Source organism: Poromitra crassiceps, assembly GCF_964638095.1.
Source record: "Poromitra crassiceps genome assembly, chromosome: 13".
NCBI classification, from domain to species: Eukaryota; Metazoa; Chordata; class Actinopteri; order Beryciformes; family Melamphaidae; genus Poromitra; species Poromitra crassiceps.
The window spans coordinates 46,953,546-46,974,796 of record NC_139644.1 but is presented as its reverse complement, the minus strand read 5'-3'; the positions used below and the strand labels follow the sequence as shown (position 1 = coordinate 46,974,796).

The 21,251-nt window shown below is 47.6% G+C and overlaps 1 protein-coding gene across 1 annotated transcript; it reads right to left on the bottom strand.

Annotated features, from left to right (window-relative positions):
* Positions 1-2,912: 2,912 nt before the first annotated feature.
* LOC310787376 (H-2 class II histocompatibility antigen, A-U alpha chain-like) lies at positions 2,913-19,542 on the bottom strand. Its single transcript, XM_083648775.1, has 4 exons — positions 19,454-19,542; positions 18,892-19,140; positions 6,868-7,149; positions 2,913-3,764 (listed from the first exon to the last, which is right to left on the bottom strand). The coding sequence occupies exons 1-4, from the start codon at positions 19,509-19,511 to the stop codon at positions 3,643-3,645; spliced, it is 711 nt and encodes a 236-aa protein (XP_083504901.1). The 5' UTR covers positions 19,512-19,542; the 3' UTR covers positions 2,913-3,642.
* Between the last annotated feature and the right edge of the window lie 1,709 nt (positions 19,543-21,251).

Here is a 21,251-nt window from a genome sequence, read left to right as displayed (position 1 = left end):
TCCTGAGTCTCTGGTGTTAAATGAAGTTAACCTCTGAAGTTGTAGGCTACAGCCTACAGACTATAGATGCACACACACACAACATCATTTTAGTCTGTTACATAATATGATAGTCTCGTACACATCACATAAAATAACTTGTCCTCCCGATCATTGACAATCGTGTAGTCTACAAGTTGTGTGCGAGATAGAGTATATATGTGCCCGGCTCTCTGCATAGTATAAGAAAATGTATAGCTCAGGGCGTAGAGCGCAGTGGCTTGAACGTGGGAGAACCACGCGCTGCTGAATTTTTAATTTAAGATCCTGGTGAAATATGGTCTAAATCGTTGAATAAACGTCTGCAAATAGTGGGTGAAAAAACTTTCACTTTCAAACCTTCCTTGCACGTTTTTTCAAAGTTGACCCTAAACGTTTTTTAAACATCTTTTCAACCGAAAAATGCTCGCTGGGAGGCAGTACCACCACAGTCCTGACTTCTAATACCTGTCGGACCCCCAGATAATCTGCTATCCTGTCTTCACCGCCGGCAGTCCTACCGACTGCGAACGGCACCCACCCCCAAGATGCGAGTGCAGATTCGGGTTGCTTGGCTGGGTTACAAACCCTGTAGCGTCCACCAAGCGCCGTTCTCCAGGACCCACTGTCGGGCGCCCGGCTCTGTGTTTTTAACAGTTCCCCAGAGTCACTGGCAGCGCCCGCAATCAGATGCAGGTGAGAACCATCAGTCATTAGGTTGTCAATCAATGTCAGCAGTTGTCAATCAATGTCAGCAGGGCCACTCAGCCCATACCCCCCCCCCCACACTCATTACAATATAGATTACAGCTGCTGAAATAGCTGTAGCCAGGGGCCCATACCTTTGGCAACCCATTTTAGATTAAACCAGCGAGGCACACACACACACACGCTTCCCTGTCATATAGGCCTATGCGTGTCCCCCCGCCACCACTGACAATCTAGGCCTACCGTGAACAGCAGGGGCGACGGTAACGCTTTAGAATACAGCCCACAAATAAGCATGTAACTACAGGGTAGCAAGATACTTATAGGCTAATTATGGGGTACCACACAGTACTTATAGTGTAACTACGGGGTACAAGGAGTGAATTTAGCCTGTAACTAGAGGGTAACAAGATCTGTACTTATAGGCTAATTACGGGCTACCACACAGTACTTATAGTGTAATTACGGGGTACAAGGAGTGAATTTAGCCTGTAACCTTTATATGCTCCCTCTAGGCCTAATTATGCAAAAAAACAAAGTAGCCTATCATAACTACGCAGACGACACTCAGTTGTATATAACTCTTTCCTCAGCTGACTATGCTCCCATAGAATCATTGTGCCAGTGCATTGATCAAATAAATAACTGGATGTGCCAGAATTTCCTACAGCTAAACAAAGACAAAACAGAGGTGATCGTCTTTGGTCCCAAAGAACAAAGGCTTAAAATCACTGTACGCCTTGAGTCTCGATCCCTGAAGCCTAAGGATCAAGTCTAAAATCTTGGCGTTATTATTGATTCCGATCTCAACGTTAACTCCCACATTAAGTCAATCAGAAAATCAGCTTTTTTTCATCTTAAAAATATAGCAAGAATTAGGGGATACATGTCCAGACAGGATCTAGAAAAACTAATTCACGCTTTCATCGTAGGTTAGACTACTGCAATAGCCTTTTCTCTGGTCTCTCCAAAAAAGAACTTAGGCAACTTCAGCTCATTCAGAATGCTGCTGCTAGAGTTCTAACGAAGACTAAGAAAGCTGATCATATCACTCCAGTTCTTAAGTCCTTACACTGGTTGCCAGTGTGTCATAGAATAGATTTTAAAATACTGTTATTAGTCTATAAATCACTTAATGGCCTAGGCCCAAAATACATAGCTGAATTGCTCCCACGCTACGAACCGTCTAGAACTCTTAGGTCAGCAGGGTCCAGCTTATTAACTGTCCCTAGGATCAAATCAAATCATGGGAAGGCCGCATTTACCCACTATGCTTCTGCTAGCTGGAACAAATTGCCTGAAGACCTCAGATCTGCCCCAACCTTACTTACTTTTAAAAATAGACAAAAGACTTTTATGTTTACCGTCGCTTTTAACTGCTGACAGCTATTATGCAAACCCAATGAGTCCTCTATAAGTTTTTAGCTCTTTTTGCAACTGCTGCGCCTGTTGCTTAATGCACTTTTTATACTCTTTTTTAAAGTTTTGTTGTGATGCTTTTAAATGTCCATTTTATTCTCTTCTTTTATTCTTTTATTTTCCTGTCAACCATTTTATGTGAAGCACTTTGAATTGCCTCTGTGTATGAAATGTGCTATACAAATAAACTTGACTTGACTTGACTTGTAACTAGAGGGTAACAAGATCTGTACTTATAGGCTAATTACGGGGTACCACACAGTACTTATAGTGTAATTACGGGGTACAAGGAGTGAATTTAGCCTGTAACTAGAGGGTAACAAGATCTGTACTTATAGGCTAATTACAGGGTACCACACAGTACTTATAGTGTAATTACGGGGTACAAGGAGTGAATTTAGCCTGTAACTAGAGGGTAACAAGATCTGTACTTATAGGGTAATTACGGGGTAGCCTACCACACTGTACTTATAGTGTAATTACGGGGTACAAGGAGGGAATTTAGCCTGTAACTAGAGGGTTACAAGATCTGTACTTACAGGCTAAAATTCTGAGCTGAAAATCGGCAGCCATCTTGGATTTGAAGGTCAAAAATAGGTTAAATAATCAAAACAACATACAGTCTGAATTCCCCGACCCAGAAAGTCCAAGAAACCATGTAGTGTGCAGCATTGTAGGCCAAACCATTGAAAAGATTATTTCCATTATGTATTATTTTTTACACACAAAAATGATTTATGATGAGTGGGAAAGGTGGGCGTGGCCGTTTTCTCCACAAGAAGTGGTTTTGTTGCAAAACATGCTGATTCAGCATCATGAAAAACCCTCACAAGCTGTTTCAGGCAGAATTAACCATTTTCGATTTTTCTACAAAGTTCTGGGTAACCAAATTTGCAGCAGCTGTGACAGGTTTTCCTAGGGGAGTTGAATTTCAACCTTTATCATACAGTAGGCTATGTGTTAAGACACACCTTTACAAACACATTGGTGAAGACATTTTTTGATAAGGAATTTATTCACAGATTGGCCAAATATCTGATAAAATGCGCTGACTATAAAACATCCACAAACAAAAATGTTTTTTTTATTGTTTTTGGGGGCATTTCGCCTTTATTGGACATTCATTCTGGCTCCATTCCATTTAGGTGTTCCAGTGCCAGGGCCCGCATTGGTTACATACCCTGCTTCATCTCAAAATGGCTGCTATGAAAATGGTCTATTTTAAACAGATTATTTAACAACAAATTTATACATAATAAATGCAGTGATTGACTATTAAGTAACTCTATTCTTTAGCCACAACAGTAGGCCGTTATTTCAATGTTAAACAGTGAAAAATATTCATCACTTAAAAGAATATAGCCTACATAAAGTTGAATGGATTTGCTTGTGTGAAAGCTAATGTGAGCATTGCCTCCTCCCTCTCAGTAGATCCACACAGCAGAGCAGAGAGAAGCAGTTTAAAGCAGGAGACAGAAAGCAGCTCCTTCAGTCTGATCAGTTGCATTCATTTCCTTTGATGAGGAAGAAGGTTCCTGTGGCCACGCCCAGCAGAGCCACGGTCAGACCCAGTCCACAAAACACCGCAGGTCCGATCCCCAGCTGCTCCTGTTCCACACCTGAGGAGGAACCACACACATCAACACACAGGAACACACAGGAACACAGGTAACTGCACTTTTGGTTAAAGCCAGGTGTTAGCTAACTGTAGTTTTGGTTGGGGTTAGCTAACTGTAGTTTTGGTTGATGTTAGCTAACTGTAGTTGTGCTTGGTATTAGCTAACTCGTTTTATTTCATATGTCTTGGGCCTATAGGCTTCGTCTATTGGATGCAATCCTTCACGTGACTGTATTAACTGAAGACTTTTCACATAGATGCCATATCGCCACGCCACTTGCCGGTGCTCTTAACACGTTCACTGCCATTGACGAGATATCTCGGCTTACAAAATCCAACGGTTGACTGCCAATGACGAGATATCTCGGCTTAAAAAAAAAAAAAAAAATTGACGGTGGGACGTGGATCAACGCCCCCCACGTCTCCTATAAAATTATTGGAGCCACCGAACGTGTACAACCCATTCCACCGACCCACTAAGTGGCGACAGTGCTCTCCATTCTAGAAAAAGCCGAGCCAAAACTGCAGGGGAACGCGCGATGAAACCATTCTCATACAGTAAAATGGATTGGCGAAAACGCTTTCGCTTTCGCGCTGATTGCTGGCGGTGGGGAATTGCAAATTTGCATAATAGATTATGGGTGCAACACACTTTGAAACACGCAGCATAAATAAGACCAGAATCGCAAAAGAAACCCCGTTTCTTGGGGTTTCTCAACCGAAACCCCAAGAAACGAGCGAGCCCATCCAGACTTGCCCAGCGGCCGCCAGCAGACAGGAGCAGCAGCAGCAGCAACTCGCTTGTGACACGCCCGCTGCAGCCAAGAAGAACACACACGGAGGGAGGAGTTTGAAGTAGAGGGGTGTTTCCTGCTGTTATGGAGGAAATTACTGTTCAAAACTATTGTTTAGATGTCTGACGTCTTACTGATGCCAAAAATGAATGGTTAAAGTGACTGTTCTATCGAATTTCACAAAAAGCTATTTATCTCAGCTTAAATTTTCAGACGCTGAAACCATGCTGTATTCAAGTGCTAATGCCTACATAACTACTAACTCTACAAACTAACTCTTTTAGACAGAGAAAGCACACATTCTATTAGTTCTTTTGAGATATTTTGTGTTCACAAAATCTTAGCAGAAAAGAATCCTCGGGTCTTGAAAGATGAGCCAGAATCCTCAAAAAAAACCTCTGGCAGAAGCTACCTACAGTAAAAAAAAAAATGGCTGGCAGTGAATGTGTTAATAAAAGAGCGCTGCGCCCAGCGTTCTGCTCCTAAAAATTCTTCACGAGCTACAAGAAGGTTTCTCTTCAAGGATCAATACACCAGCTACTGACGGAGTATCCGTGACGCCTCTGGAAGAAGTGTACTCTTCAGACAGAGGGGGACTCCTTCGCTCTCCTCTCTTGTAGAGAGATGAGACAGGAGGTCATTCGACAGGCTCTCTGTGGCCACCGCTCGGTGAGTTCCACACACGCGACTAGCGTTCTTCCTCCTTCCCGCTGCCTTAAACGCAAATTATGCTCGAGCGAAATCGGCGGCGCTAACAGCGCCGAGGGGGTCGCCGCAGCTGGGCGTCCTATCGCCGCAGCTCGGCGTAGGGGGCGTGCAGCTCCTCGAAAATGTCACTCTGCGCCGTCTACTCCTTGTTGTGAGGAATGAGGAAATGCCATTTCCTCGTGCTTGTCCCTCATCTAGCAAAGCCTTCTGCAGGCTCACCGGAATGAGTTTTGAAATGGAGGGACAATAAAATGTCCCCCCACCGACATGATTGCAAGTTCTTGGTAAAAGACACGATAATGTTTTGGACGAGTTACGTTCAAGTATGCACAGTCTCGCTATCGCCGCTCGGCGGCGGCAAGGCTCCAAGTCGACGCTGCCTAGAACCTTGCCAGGCCCTTTAGCCACAAGTATCCGAGCTAGCTACAGCCTTTCAAAAGGCTAAGCTAATAAGGTTCCTGGAATCCTGGTTCAGCCACCATCACTGTGTTAGCGGGTTGCAGCTCACCACCGTGGCTCAGAATGTTACTTGGCGGCACCCCCCCCCAGTCCCAGATGTGGTGTGCACACCTTATGCTCTGTCCCCATTACCCTGTCTTTTCTACAGTCCTTAGCAGACAAGAATCTAGACCCAGAAACTATCAAGGGCTACGCGGCGATATCGTCACGCCATGAAGGACTATGGAGACAGATCTGTCTTCTTACATATCCTTCCCAAGCACTTCCTGAAAGCATTGAGGTGCGACAGACCTACGGTGCATTCCTTGGTCCCTCAGTGGGACTTGCCCCTGGTCCTGCGTGCCTTAGGAGAGTGTGGGCTGCGTCTGCTAGGAGCTTTCTTATCTGTGTGCTACCTTGCTACCACCTCAGGGGCCCGTCCCCTGCAGGGTGGGGGAGTGTAGACTGTCTCACTCCAGGAACATGCCATACACATGTGTACAGGGTGACCTGGTCACCCGTCTCAGGTGAAGGCGTGGCCTCCACAGCCTCATTTCATATGGTCATGTTTGCCCCTGGATAATAGGAGCTGATGCTTTGAGTGCTCAATGCTCTGCATTGAGTGTTGCAATGAGCGCGGACCCATCAGGCTTCACCATTCTCCAATAGACGAAGCCCAAGAGTGGGCTGAGGCTGATTTGAAATAAAACAAAAGATTTAAAGTAATCTCTAGTTTTATGAAATCAGTGAGGCCCTCTCTTGGCTTGAGGCTCACTGCTCCACTAGGAGAAGAATCTCTTATTAGGAGCAGAACGCCAGGCACAGACAAGGGAAGGGGCGTGCCGGCGTGGCCATATCGCATATGGCATCTATGAGAAAAGCCTTCAGTTAATACACTTGGACACTTGGATTGCATCCAATAAACGAAGCCCAAGAGAGGGCCTCGCTGATTTAATAAAACTAGAGATTACTTTAGCCTACATCTTTCGTTTTGATTGGTGTTAGCTAACTGTAGTTTTGCTTGGTGTGAGCTAACTGTAGTTTGGGTTGGTGTAAGCTAACTTTTGTTTTGATTGGTGTGAGCTAACTGTAGTTTTGGTTACTGTAAGCTAACTGTAGTTTGGAGTTTTGATTTGTGTGAGCTAACAGATAAAGGTGTGTCACCCCAGAATCGGGTCAGCGGCCGGCTCAAGGCTTGGTGATGCACAGTACAGCTGTAGGTGTCTCCAAGCTGTGGGATGAAGCTCAGCCTGGAGACCTGCTTGTAGGTGCCGTCTTTGTTGGGGTAGGGGATGTTGAGTCTGGTTCCTTCGGTCACGTTCTGGTCGTTCCTGGTCCAGTAGACCTTGACGGGAGCAGGGTAGAACCCGGTCACATGGCAGATGAGGTGGTTCTCCACTCCGAGCTCCACATCATCTCTGGTGAAGATGGAGCTGTGAGGGGGCTCTACACAACAACACAATGTAAACAATCTGAACAACAACATCTGAACATCAGGGCCTGTATTCACAAAACATATTAAGGCTAAAAGTAGCTCCTAACTCTTCAAAATAATAGGCGTGTCAGTCCTAATTTTAGGACTTCTACATTTTTGGTCTAAGAATAGTCTATTTCACAAAGCGTTTTAGATCCTAACACTGTGAAAAGTTAGAAGTAGCCAAGAGGACTCCTAAGTCAAAATGGCTGCTGCCAGCAATCCGTTTCATAATTTGTCAACATTTTCGAAACATTTAATGATGCTGAGCTTTTATAAAGGCATGGCCTTAATCGTGAGGGTATAGAGAGCCCCAGGGATGACGTATTTTTGTAGTCGGAACGCGGAAGTCCCGGACTTCCTGGTTCTTCACTGTTTCTGCCTATGGGATTTTTGAATGGGTTTTTGCCGCGATGCTTCAAATAAGGTCTCTGGACAAGGCAAGCTTAATCAAATGCGAACCAGTGTTCAGCCGGATAATCTTCACACATGAGGACCACTTTCATGAGTTTTGAAGCGTAAATGCGAGCCCTAGAAGTAAAAAGCTCATGCTAAGCTAATCCAAAACTACACACAGTCGCATAGGCTTCCCCGTCACGTCACCACTCAACCTGGACTGTTGTTGATGTGTGCGCTGCTGTGCACTGATTACCCCGGGATGAACGGGCTGAACCAGGTGAGGGAAAGAGAATTTCCGTGTTCGTCCTTTGAAGTGATGGCGTTATTGACGTATAATATCCCCGTCGACTCAACAGTGTAGTCTCATTTAGCCGTTTGCTAGCTAGCCGCCCTTTTAACGGCATGTAAAAGCTTAAAAACTCATAAAAGTGGTCCTCATGTGTGAAGATTATCCTACTGAACACTGGTCCGCATTTGATTAAGCTTGCATTGCCCAGAGACCTTATTAGAAGCATCGTGCCAAAAACCCATTCAAAAATCCCATAGGCGAAAACAGTGAAGAACCAGGAAGTGTTAGCATCGATGTTTTCCGGACTCGTTCCTGGGGCTCTCTATTATGATCATAGTACAGCTAGTCAAGGATGTACATGTTAATACAATATGCAATTATTTGCCAGGTTCATTTAGGCTGTGTATACATTTACTGTATGTTCATTTTTGTATCGGCTAAATAAATTGAATAATAGAGAATAAAATATTGTGGTCGATAGCGTAGTTGAAGAGAATTGGCCTAATGTCCTATTTATTACCTGTCGCTTGAATTCTGCAATCTCTGCACTTGTCTGAGACTGCAAAGAATACCAGCGCTTCTCACACATCGGTGGTTCTGCACAGAAGTGGGAAAGCCTCATTTATTTGCAGGCATATTTTCCCATGCTTCTGTCACGGGGTGACAAGGGCCATGGGGTGGGTGGGTTCCATGAAGCTGCTATGGTTTATATTTTACTATGGTGTGTGCCATGTTGTGTGTTGTGTTTTATCCAATTCTATTGTGTGTTGTGCTATTTTATTCCTTTTACTGTGCTAAACCTAAATTAGTGCTGTGAATTTATTCATATGTTTTGCAGTGTACTGAGTGGACCTTGTTTTTGCAAAGACTTTCTGCATGGACTAACTTAAATCATGTATGCAACATGGAAAATTGCACATGATCGCACCTTCCCCCTTGCACTCCCTCCTGCTCTAAATGCCTCCCAGTGATTGGTCCCAGCCAGCCTGCCCTGCTATAAAGGGAGGTGGAGCTTAGTACCTTATTTGGTCTCCTCCTTCCTGGGCATGTCCATGTACTTACCTGTGATCCACCCAGTCAGTCTGGGGGGTCTGAACGTGTAGCAGTAACAGCGTGTGTGACCAGAGCCGAAACGAGCCAGCAAGACACTGGAGAAATCTGATGATGAGTCTGAGATACAATAAGTAAAGGAACGCAAAACAGCCGCTCATGCTTGTGTGAATGTGGCTCTAACTCAGGAACCCCCAACCTTTTTTGGCTTGTGACCCTACGTTGACGTCACAAAAATCTCTAATCTCAAAGATTTTCATCTAAAAAAAGAAAAGAAAAAAAGAGTCACTCACAATGTTGATTGAGGCTATGGTCCATTGATGAAAGCCTTTGCAGTATATAGTTAAATAAGAACGCAGTTCTATTTGCTTCACCTGTTTATTTAGGATACGCAATAATCAGACAGGTTGTTGACATGACTCAAACAGGAACTGAATCAGCTAAAACAGTCCGTGGTGCAACTGTACCCGGGCACAATATATCTCCCCCCGAGTCTTTATCAAGATAAGGGTAAAGGCTGTCAATAAGGTGCATAGCAGTGCAACACAATATCAGTGCTATAACAAATAAACATTAACACAGATGAGTCCTCTCAAAGCAGAAAAAGTAATCCATAGAAATAGTCCACAGGAAAAGCGGAGGCGTAAGGCGTGGAGTGTAAAGTGTAAAGTGCGGAGTGTGGAGTGTGGAGTGTGGAGTGTTGTGCAGGGCTAATCCATGGAATAATCCTTGTGCCAGGCAGGCACGCTGGCCGCCCTGGCGGAACGCCGCACCGGCAGGGGAGAGGCCACCGGGGCCCCGGGGACGGCGGGCGCCAACAGGGGGGGAAGCAACGGGGCCTCAGGGGCGACGGGCCCAACAGGCGATGATGCTGGTTGCGTAGCGGGGGCGGGCCGAGGCATATGCCGGAGAGGGCTCGTCGGCGCCGGCGTCAGGAGCGGGGGGTCAATGTCCAGTGGCCGCGGCATCGCGGCAGGTGCCGGCATGGCGGCGCGCAGTGCCAGGTCATCACAGATCGATCAGGGCAGCGGCTGGTCGCTGCGAACCGGGCTGAATCTGCGCAGGAACCTCCTGTTCCGGAGCGTAACTCTGCCCGAGCCGTCAATCTTGACCACGTACTGGTCGTGTTGGCGCACCTCCACGACACTACCAGTTCTGTCCCATTTTTTGGGGTGGTGCCCCGTCTGGTTCTGGACGCGGACCAAATCCCCCACCACGAGCGGCGGGAGGCGCCGAGTGTGCTCCGCCCAGACTTCAGCCGTGCGGATGTGGCGTTTGCGGAGGGCCTCCTCCCTCGCCATCAGCGTCTCACGCCAAGTCTCGTGCGGCCTGTACTTCCCGGGGATGATCGGGATGAAGTCGCGTATCGGGTGCCCAAAGACACACATCGCTGGGGATATCTTTGTGTCTGGGTCGGGCGTGTTACGGTACTGCAGTACCGCTCTCTGTACAGCATCCGTGTCCAGCTCACCCTTCGGGCCGGTGTTGTCGGCAATGAGCCGCTTCATCGTCTTCACCCCAATCTCCGCGCGGCAGTTGCTGTGAGGGAAGGCCACCGATGAGAGGCGGTGGTGCACGCCCCATCTGCGCAGGAAGGATCTGGTCTCGGTGGAGGTGTACTCCGGTCCCCCGTCCGACGTGAGCTCCTCAGGCGTCCCGTACGTCGCGAAGGTACGACGCAGGTGATCTATGAGGCTAGTGGCGCCGCCCGTCGTCCTCGAGATGATCGGCCAGTTCGAGTATCGGTCCACCGTCACGAGGTAGTGGACACCTCTGTGCATGAAAAAGTCCGAGCACACCGCCTGAAAGGGATACACGGCCGGGATAGGGGGGGTCGGTGGCGCACCGGGCTGAGAGGGCGCCATACGGTGACAGTGCTCGCAGTTATTCCGAGCAGCGGAGATGTCAGCTGTCATGCCGGGCCAGAACACAGAGGACTCAGCACGAGCGGTCATCATCGAAACGCCTTGGTGGGCGGCGTGCAGGGCGCCCAACACCTCGCCGCGGAGCTTAGGTGGGATGACGACCCTGTCCTTGTAGAGGACCACTCCGTCCGTCGATGTGATGTTCTCGCGGTACTGGTGGAAGTCACGAATGGCCCCCGGCATCCCCATCCTTGAGTCGGGGAAGCCATCCGCCGCCATCTCCTCCAGCGTGCGCATGTCGTCGTCGTCGCTGGTGGCCTCCCTGACGCGATCCCAGGTTACGGACCGCAGCGACTCGAGGCCCGCAGCGCAGCAGGCCAGGTCATCCTCCTCAGCATCGTCGTTGCCCTCCGGCTCGCCCTGCCGGATGAGGGCCAGGATATCGGCGTGTGTGCTGGGCGGGAGGTGGTTCATTGCAGCGGCCTTGTCATCGGGGAGGTCCATGAGTGACGGTCGTGTGGTGCCTACCGGCCTGCGTGACATGGCATCCGCGGCCTTGTTCCTCATGCCCGGGACGTGCACGATGCGGAAGCGGTAGCGGAGGGTCTTCTCCTTGAGATTCCTGAGGCGGGGGTTGGGGATATCGTCGAGCGCTCTGTCCGCCAGGAGTTTCAGCAGCGGCTTGTGGTCAACCGCGACGATCAGGTCCTCACAGCCCAACACGAAGTAGCGCGCCTTGTCCAAGGCGTCTGCGACGGCGAGGGCCTCGCCCTCCACGGGTGCGTACCTGGATTCTGCCGCATGTGTGAACCTGCTGCCGACCAAGGTCACCTTCCACCCATCGGTGCAGCAGAAGGGCCTCACAGGCGTGCATCGGCAGTGCTTCTGGAACAGCCAGAAACCAATGCCCTCTTTCGACCAGTCTGTGGCGAGGCATGTCGGCTTGGACTTATCGAAGATGCGAACGCCGCGCTCGATCTCCCCGACGATCACGCTCTTTGACTCGCAGAAGATGTCCTCCAGCTCCGTGGACCACTCGAAGCGTGCCCCGCTCCTCAGGAGCCCCCGGAATGGCAGCATTCGTTCGGCCATGCTGAAAGCGTAGGCCACTTGGTTGACCAGCCCGAACCACGACCTGACGTCGGTCACGTTGCGTGGCCGCGGGAAGCTGCGAATCGCCTCCAGGAAGCGGCTGCATGGCTGCACGTCGGTCATGGTGATCGTGAAGCCCGCGAAGTCTACCGTGGACGCGCTGAAGACGAACTTCTCCGGGTTGAGGATGATCCCGTTCCGGCCGCAGATGTCCAGCCATTGGGCCGCCTGGAAGTAGCTCTCCTCGATCGTGTCAGACCACAGCAGAGTGTCGTCTATGCACTTGGTCTTGTTGCAGATGCCTGCGACGACGCCGTCATACCGCCGTGAGTAGCCGTCCCCCGACCTGTGTAGCCTTGCGGGGCCGCGAGGTACCGGTAGCGCCCCCATGGGGTGATGAAGGTCATCTTGTGGCGGTCGTTCTCGTGCAGTGGGACGCTGTGGTAACCGTTCCATGCGTCGAACACGGTCTTGCGTTTCCCGTGGGGTACGCGCCTCGCCTGGTGGAACGGGGACTGCGTGTGGTGGGTCTCACGGGATGCATGTTTGTTCAGGGCTTGAAAGTCGACAGTGCGCCGTGGGTTGCCATTCTTCTTCGCACAGATCACCATGCGGTGGCACCACGTCACCGGCGTGCCGATGGGTACCTCCTCCAAAACGCCAAGGCGGACGTCCTGGTCGAGGCCCGCCTTCACTTCATCTTGCCAGTGCACGGCCACGGGGATGGGGGTGTGATAGGCGACGGGTGTCGCATCCTCATTGAGCATGAGGCGGAGCGGCGGGCCAGTCATTTTCGGCAGGAGCTGGTGGGGGCATGTGTTGAATGTGCTCCGAGCGTACATCTCGAGCAAGTGCTTCCGTAGCGCCTCCACGTTGGCCTCGGTCGCCGGCATGGGAAGTGCGGTTGGCATGGCTGGGGGTTCCGCGCGCTGTGGGCAGTCGCATGACTCTGAGGTCGCCAGGTTCGCCTCCCCGAGCGTCGGGAATTTGCTCGAGATCACGCCCAGGTCCACGCAGGCTGCGCGGGAGAGGAATATGCGGTCAGAGGCGTCCGTCACGTACGCGATTTGGCGCGTCTCCAATCTCCGGGCATTGTCGTCGATGCCGGCGCACCTGACCACCGCGGCCCCGAGGATCCGGATCCCCTCGTTGTTCGCAGCCCTCATGGTCATGGACACTGGTATGAGGTCCTCTGTACGCAGGCCCATCTGTTGGGTGACTTTGACACCGATCAGGCAGCTCTGGCACCCTGTGTCGGCCATGGCGGGCAGAGTCACTGCGCGGGGCCACCTCAGGAGGTCGAAACCCAGCGCCTCGTAGTCCTCGCGCACATTGGTGAGTGTGAGGTTGATGTACGGCTGAGGGCTGGACGCGTGTTTCATCCACTTGTCGCACATGTCATCGTACAGGTGGTGAGCGAGGGGGAGTGTGCGTAGTTCGTTGGACGTTCGTTGGACGTTGGCCGTTCGTTGGACGTTGGACGTTGGACGTTCATTCGTTGGACGTTGGACGTTCATTGGACGTGCGTAGTTCGCGGAGGTGTGCAGGTCGTTGCCTGCGCTGGACCCGGTGAGTGTGCATAGCTCGACGGAGGCCGTCGCCTGTTCATCACGCGCCTCATCAGCGTCCGCGGATGGGGGCTTGACCGGCCGGCCGCCCAGGCAGACCCTGTCGAGGTGATTTTGACGGCCACATTTATGACATCTCTTACCGTACCCGGGGCATTCGGAGCGTCTGGTGTGCCACTGGGGAGCCTTACCGTGGCCTGCCTCGCCGCAGTAGATGCATATCTCACCGGGCTTGGTCTTTGGTCTTTCCGGTCTGGCTCCTCCTCTGATGCGGACGTCCTGCTGTCTTCCCCGTCGGTATGAGCTGCCAACTGCGCCTATGCTCTGTGGATCGAGCAGGCGTGACGCTGAGCGTTTGCCAGACTCTTTGGCCTCAATGTACTCTATCATGTCCTTCAGTGGCATGTCCTGATTCTTTTCTCCGAGCAGGTCGAGTTGTATCTCCTGGTCTGCGATCCTGCGTGCAATTACATCCCGTAGTATCTCCTCAGTGAAGTCATTGATTTGGTCGCATCCCGCTCTGGTACATTCCATACTGTATTTGCAAATGTCTGCCTGTCCCTTGATGCGGGCATGGAATGATCGGATGGGCTCCTCGTGTCCTTGGCACATATTGGCCAGAGCTACACGAGCCACCATGGTGTTCTCTGCACGGACAGCAAGCGCTTTCATAGCAGCGAGGATGCTCTTTTCATCACTGTCTATCAGACTCTTCCCCGCCGCGCGGGTGAGGTCCTTCCTCAAATCTTCCTCGCAGCATTCTAGTAATTGTGTAGCCACGTTGTGTCCGGTGAGCTTGGTGCCTACCTTGTACTCGCTCCAACGGGTCACGAAGTACGACCAGGCTTCGGCAGTCCCGGCCAGTCCTACGGAAGGGCGCCTGAGCTTTTCCGACGCTCCCGGGGCTGCTCTGTGCGTAGTAGCATGTATGTTGAGCATAGCTGCTACAATCGTAGCCTCCGTGTGCGCGGCCACATACGTGCATCCCTCGGCGGGACAGTCCACACGTATGGTCGTCATTGAGGAAGAGGAGAGGCTGTCTGATTATAAATAAGAACGCAGTTCTATTTGCTTCACCTGTTTATTTAGGATACGCAATAATCAGACAGGTTGTTGACATGACTCAAACAGGAACTGAATCAGCTAAAACAGTCCGTGGTGCAACTGTACCCGGGCACAATATTCCCTAATAGTGACATTATAATAATGCATAATGCAACAATGTTTGGATCTCACCTGCAATTACCACTCATCACCATAGGTGTCACCCAAGAGAACAAAACTGAAATCTTATAGATTATCACTTTAAACATATCTATGCTTTAAACTCAGAACTAAAACAGAAAAAAATGCAAGTGACCTTAATCATCTTCGGTAGTATTAAATTGTGTGTGGTGTAAAACAAACAAAAACCAGGCGACCCTATTTGAATTCCAGGCAACCCCACTTAGGGTCGCGACCTCACTTAGGGTCGCGACCCTAAGGTTCGGGACCACTGCTCTAACTGTAGGCGAGCCGGATGGTGATTGTGTGCTTCCTGTGGTTCCAGCGTGGCCGTGTCTCTCCACCTGCCACGGGACAGACGGATCAGACGAGACGACGAGGAGCGGCTACGTGACGGGCTCTGGAAACGATAAGTAAAGGAACATTGAATCGGCTGTTCTTGCTCTCTCTCTGTGTGTGTGTGTGTGTGTGTGTGTGTGTGTGTGTGTGTGTGTGTGTGTGTGTGTGGGTCTAACATTGGAGGCGAACAAGCTAGTGAGTGATTGCTGTCTGCATTGTTCACTAGTGCACGCTGTCCTGGAGGAAGAGGAGAGATGAGTCTGGCGGAGAAGGTCTCCATAGTGGGATTTCGATGGGCGGCACTTGGCAGCAGTGCGCTTGGAAAATTGTTTCTAACAATCCAACTTGCCATTTTCAGCGTGTAGCAACGAGCTAGCATGTAGGTTTCTGCCGTTAGCTTGCTAGCTCGTTAGCGCTGTTGTTTTCACCGAGGCGGCAGGGCACTGTTTACAGCGACACACAGGGAGGAGGGAGCTGAAGCCGCTCTGATTGACATGGTCGGAGCCAATGACAGAGCTTGTAATAAGCCGGGGGCAGACATCCGGCCGCGACTGAAACAGTCGCTCCAGAGTGAGAGCAGCTGTAGAGCAGGGGAGGGTTTATCCCAGTTGCCTGTTTCCGTGCAGCCAGACGACTCTCACGGAAGGGAGGGGAGGCTGTCCAGCGAGACTAAATCAGCAGTAACACAGCCTACATTTTTATTTTAAAATCTTTGTTTGAATATGGAACCATGATACCTCCCTGGGTCATTAGTTGTATTTTTCATTGGATTCTATTTTTGATTTCCCATTTAATTTTTGTTTTCAACTCCATAAACTGCACCAATGCCTCATGCTTGTTGTGTTGACACATAACCAAATTTACAAAGACTAAAACTAAAGACATGTTTTGTATATTGGTATTTTATTTTAGCTCGTTTTCTACAGTATATAGATTCCCTGCCTACCAACATGAGGGTTGCAGGTTCGCACCCCCGCGTTACCTCCGGCTTTGTCGGGCGTCCATACAGGCATGATTGGCTGTGTCTGCGGGTGGGAAGCCGGATTGGGGGTATGTGTCCTGGTCGCTGCACTAGCACCTCCTCTGGTTGGTCGGGGTGCCTGTTCGGGGTGCCAGGGAACTGGTGGGAATGGCGTGATCCTCCCACGTGCTATGTCCTGCCGCTGAAGCTCCCCACTGTCAGGTGAAAAGAAGCGGCTGGCAATTGTGCATGTGTCGGAGGAAGCATGGTGCTAATTTACAGCTCTCCCCAGATCGGCAGAGCAGCGACCGGGGCAGCAGGGGAAAAATTGGCCAAGTACAATTGGGGAGAAAATGGAAGAAAAAATATACAGTATAGTAAACAATATAGTTTCAGTTAGTTTTTTTCTAAAGTGTAGGTTTTCTTTGTATATAAGTTAACTAAAACATATTGTTCACTCCTACCTTTAGTTTAGTTTAGTTCACTATAATAACTTTGCCTCCTACAGTATTTCTATCATGACTTCACTGACAGAGACCCAAAACAACCCAAGACCCAAGCCAGCCAATCACAGTTTCATGAAACATGACATCATCCATAGCAACAGGGCTAACCCCGCCCTTTCTCTTAGCTTAAGAGTTTTCCCGTTCCTTAGTACAAGTTGGTCTGAGCAGCTAGTTTGGAACGTTTAGTGCTTTTAGTGCTTTTAGTGCTTTTAGTGCTTAGTGCTTTTAGTGCTTAATGCTTTTAGTGCTTTTAGTGCTTAGTGCTTTTAGTGTTTTTAGTGCTTAGTGCTTTTAGTGCTTAGTGCTTTTAGTGCTTTTAGTGCTTAGTGCTTTTAGTGCTTAGTGCTTTTAGTGCTTTTAGTGCTTAATGCTTTTAGTGCTTTTAGTGCTTTTAGTGCTTAATGCTTTTAGTGCTTAGTGCTTTTAGTGCTTAGTGCTTTTAGTGCTTAATGCTTTTAGTGCTTTTAGTGCTTTTAGTGCTTAGTGCTTTTAGTGCTTTTAGTGCTTAGTGCTTTTAGTGCTTTTAGTGCTTAATGCTTTTAGTGCTTAATGCTTTTAGTGCTTAATGCTTTTAGTGCTTTTAGTGCTTAGTGCTTTTAGTGCTTTTAGTGCTTAGTGCTTTTAGTGCTTTTAGAGCTTAATGCTTTTAGTGCTTAATGCTTTTAGTGCTTTTAGTGCTTTTAGTGCTTAGTGCTTTTAGTGCTTTTAGTGCTTAGTGCTTTTAGTGCTTAATGCTTTTAGTGCTTAATGCTTTTAGTGCTTTTAGTGCTTAGTGCTTTTAGTGCTTTTAGTGCTTAGTGCTTTTAGTGCTTTTAGTGCTTAGTGCTTTTAGTGCTTAATGCTTTTAGTGCTTAATGCTTTTAGTGCTTTTAGTGCTTAGTGCTTTTAGTGCTTAATGCTTTTAGTGCTTTTAGTGCTTAGTGATTTTAGTGCTTAATGCTTTTACTGCTTTTAGTGCTTTTAGTGCTTAATGCTTTTACTGCTTTTAGTGCTTTTAGTGCTTAGTGCTTTTAGTGCTTAGTGCTTTTAGTGCTTTTAGTGCTTAGTTAGTGCTTTTAGTGCTTAGTGCTTTTAGTGCTTTTAGTGCTTTTAGTGCTTAGTGCTTTTAGTGCTTAGGAGTGGTAAGATCAAATGTTTTGTGAATACTGTACGGGCCCTGTACACCAACACAATATAAACATGCAAACATCTGTACAATACAATGTACAACATAATGTAAACAACACAATGTCAACATAATGTAAACAACACAATGTACAATTGAATGTCTTAGTTCTGTCATTTAAAAAGGGGCTTTTATTTTCTCAGTAACATTAAACACTATAAGAATTATTTCATGCAGGCTTTTCTTACATTACAGCGTGGTAAAAGTATAAAAACACTGCAGTTCCTCATCTGTAAATTGTTGAACAACAGTAAATTAAACTTTGTCATGTTTCCTTACCGAGCTGCAGAGGAGGGTTCTTGTAGGCTTGTCGAATTATTTTCAGGTTTCGTCTGCAGTTTGCTTTTAGTGCTTTTAGTGCTTAATGCTTTTAGTGCTTAATGCTTTTAGTGCTTTTAGTGCTTTTAGTGCTTAGTGCTTTTAGTGCTTTTAGTGCTTAGTGCTTTTAGTGCTTAATGCTTTTAGTGCTTAATGCTTTTAGTGCTTTTAGTGCTTAGTGCTTTTAGTGCTTAATGCTTTTAGTGCTTAATGCTTTTAGTGCTTTTAGTGCTTTTAGTGCTTAGTGCTTTTAGTGCTTTTAGTGCTTAGTGCTTTTAGTGCTTTTAGTGCTTAGTGCTTTTAGTGCTTTTAGTGCTTAGTGCTTTTAGTGCTTAATGCTTTTAGTGCTTAATGCTTTTAGTGCTTTTAGTGCTTTTAGTGCTTAGTGCTTTTAGTGCTTAATGCTTTTAGTGCTTTTAGTGCTTAGTGATTTTAGTGCTTAATGCTTTTACTGCTTTTAGTGCTTTTAGTGCTTAATGCTTTTACTGCTTTTAGTGCTTAGTGCTTTTAGTGCTTAGTGCTTTTAGTGCTTTTAGTGCTTAGTGCTTTTAGTGCTTAGTGCTTTTAGTGCTTTTAGTGCTTTTAGTGCTTAGTGCTTTTAGTGCTTAGGAGTGGTAAGATCAAATGTTTTGTGAATACTGTACGGGCCCTGTACACCAACACAATATAAACATGCAAACATCTGTACAATACAATGTACAACATAATGTAAACAACACAATGTCAACATAATGTAAACAACACAATGTACAATTGAATGTCTTAGTTCTGTCATTTAAAAAGGGGCTTTTATTTTCTCAGTAACATTAAACACTATAAGAATTATTTCATGCAGGCTTTTCTTACATTACAGCGTGGTAAAAGTATAAAAAACACTGCAGTTTCTCATCTGTAAATTGTTGAACAACAGTAAATGAAACTTTGTCATGTTTCCTTACCGAGCTGCAGAGGAGGGTTCTTGTAGGCTTGTCGAATTATTTTCAGGTTTCGTCTGCAGTTCCCCAGTTGAGCCACAGCGAATGCATAATAACCTGCTGGGTAGCTCGGATGATCTACAAACTTGGGTTGAGGATCAACTCCTTTCTTGTTGATGAAGTCTGCGTACCACACCTCTTCACCATCCAGTCCAGACATCTTCTCTCCATCAGTGTCTGAACAGCCAGTGATAACAATATCCTCATGGACAACTGAGAGGACACAAGAAGAAAAACAAATGTCAAACTTCTTCACATACAGAATCACAGACTGAATTAATTGTTCACATCCTGCTGCCAAATGTTATCCAGCCATGTTTGTAAAGAGTCTGTTTATTGTTTTCATATTAAAATAACAGTTTAATAACAATAACAACAGTGAAAAGCAGAATCCTGTCCTTCTCTCTCCTCTGAAGTCAAGCAGAAAGCTGTAAATATCTCACAGACTCTAAACCTCTGTGGAGAAAGTCTGGAGCTCAACTCAACATGAAATATCAGAGGTGAAAGGTCAATGTGCTGTACTTACCACCTGCTGTGACACCAAGGAGACATGAGAGGAAGAGGAGGGTATGTGAGCTCTTCATCTTCTCCGTGTTGACTTCACACTGACTGCTGCAAACTGAAGCAACAATGTTATCTTACACACAGCTCCACCAATCACATCGCAGCTTTGACTTGCATCATCAGTTTCCAGGTAGACACAGTGGGCAAGTGCTGAGAGATTAAGTGAATTGATGATGGAGAAGAGTTGACTCTACACTTTATTAGACTCACACAATGACTCTATTCATGGTGTTAATCAATAAAGTGATTTACAGAGACCAGGAAGTAAAACAGAAGAATACAACAGACACAGAACAATCCAGTCAGCAGAATAACATGTCTGCATGATTGATACAAAACACCTGCATTTTATGTTTCTAAAACTTACTATCTCACCATACATTTGAAAACTTTGCTGCCTTTCCAATGTTAAATGCAAATAAAACTGTGGTTATGTTTTAGACATCTAAAAATGTGATTTTTATTTTTTTTTGGTTCACAAAATGTTGACATTCTACACACGTATAACAGAAATAAGAAGAAGAAAAACTGATAAGAGTAAAAGTAGAATTGTCAGGAATCCAGCCAGCTCATCTCTCTCTCTCTCTCTCTCTCTCTCTCCCTCTCTCTCTCTCTCCCCTCTCTCTCTGTCTCTCTCTCTCCCTCTCTCTCTCTCCCCCCTCTCTCTCTCTCTCTCTCTCACTCCCTCTCTCTCTCTCTCTGTCTCTCTCTCTCTCTCTCTCTCTCTCTGTCTCTCTCTCCCTCTCCCTCGGTCTCTCTCTCTCTCTGTCTCTCTCACTCTCACTCTCTCTCTCTCTCTCCCCCCTCTCTCTCTCTCTCTCTCTGTCTCTCTCTCTCTCTCTCTCTGTGTCTTTCTCTCTCTCCCTCTCCCTCTCTCTCTGTCTCTCTCTCTCTCTGTCTTTCTCTCTCTCTCTCTCTCTCTCTCTCTCTCCCTCTCGCTCTCTCTCTCTCTATCTGTGTCTCTCTCGCTCGCTCTCTCTCTCTCTCTCTCTCTCTCTCTCTCTCTCTCTCTCTTTGTATTGCCAAAGCATGTGACTATAACAATGTGAGCAGAGTGACACAAGCAAAATAAAAACATGACATGTTAACACTTAACAGTTGTAACATCAATTATTTTAAACAGACAAGAATAACTCATTCTGGGACATGTGTGTGTGTGTTTGTGTGTGCCTGTGTGCATGCGTGTGTGTGTGTGTGTGTGTGTGTGTGTGTGTGTGTGTGTGTGTGTGTGTGTGTGTGTGTGTGTGTGTGTGGAAAAACGGTGAGGAAAAAATGGGACAAAACATGATGGGACTTGAACCGACTCACAACAGCAAAGTTGCAGGAAGACAAGAATGCTACAATCCCACGCCTTCATCCTCACCTGTCAGAGACCTGCTTCAATGTAACACACATCACTTCATCCTCACCTGTCAGATACCTGCTTCAATGTAGTCTTGTTGGTCAGCCTCCTCTCCCTTCCGTCCGAGGAGTCTGGCGCCGCAGGTCTCCATAACTGGGATAAACCCTCCCCTGCTCTACTCTGCTCTCCCATTGGAGCAACTGTTTCAGTCGCTGCCGGATGTCCGCTCCCGGCTTATTACAAACTCTGTCATTGGCTCTGACCATGTCAATCAGAGCAGCTTCCCCTCCCTCCTCCCTGTGTGTCGCTGTAAACACTGCCCTGCCGCCTCAGTGAAAACAACAACGCTAACTAGCTAGCAAGCTAACGACAGAAACCTACACGCTAGCTCATTGCTACATGCTGAAAACGGCAAATT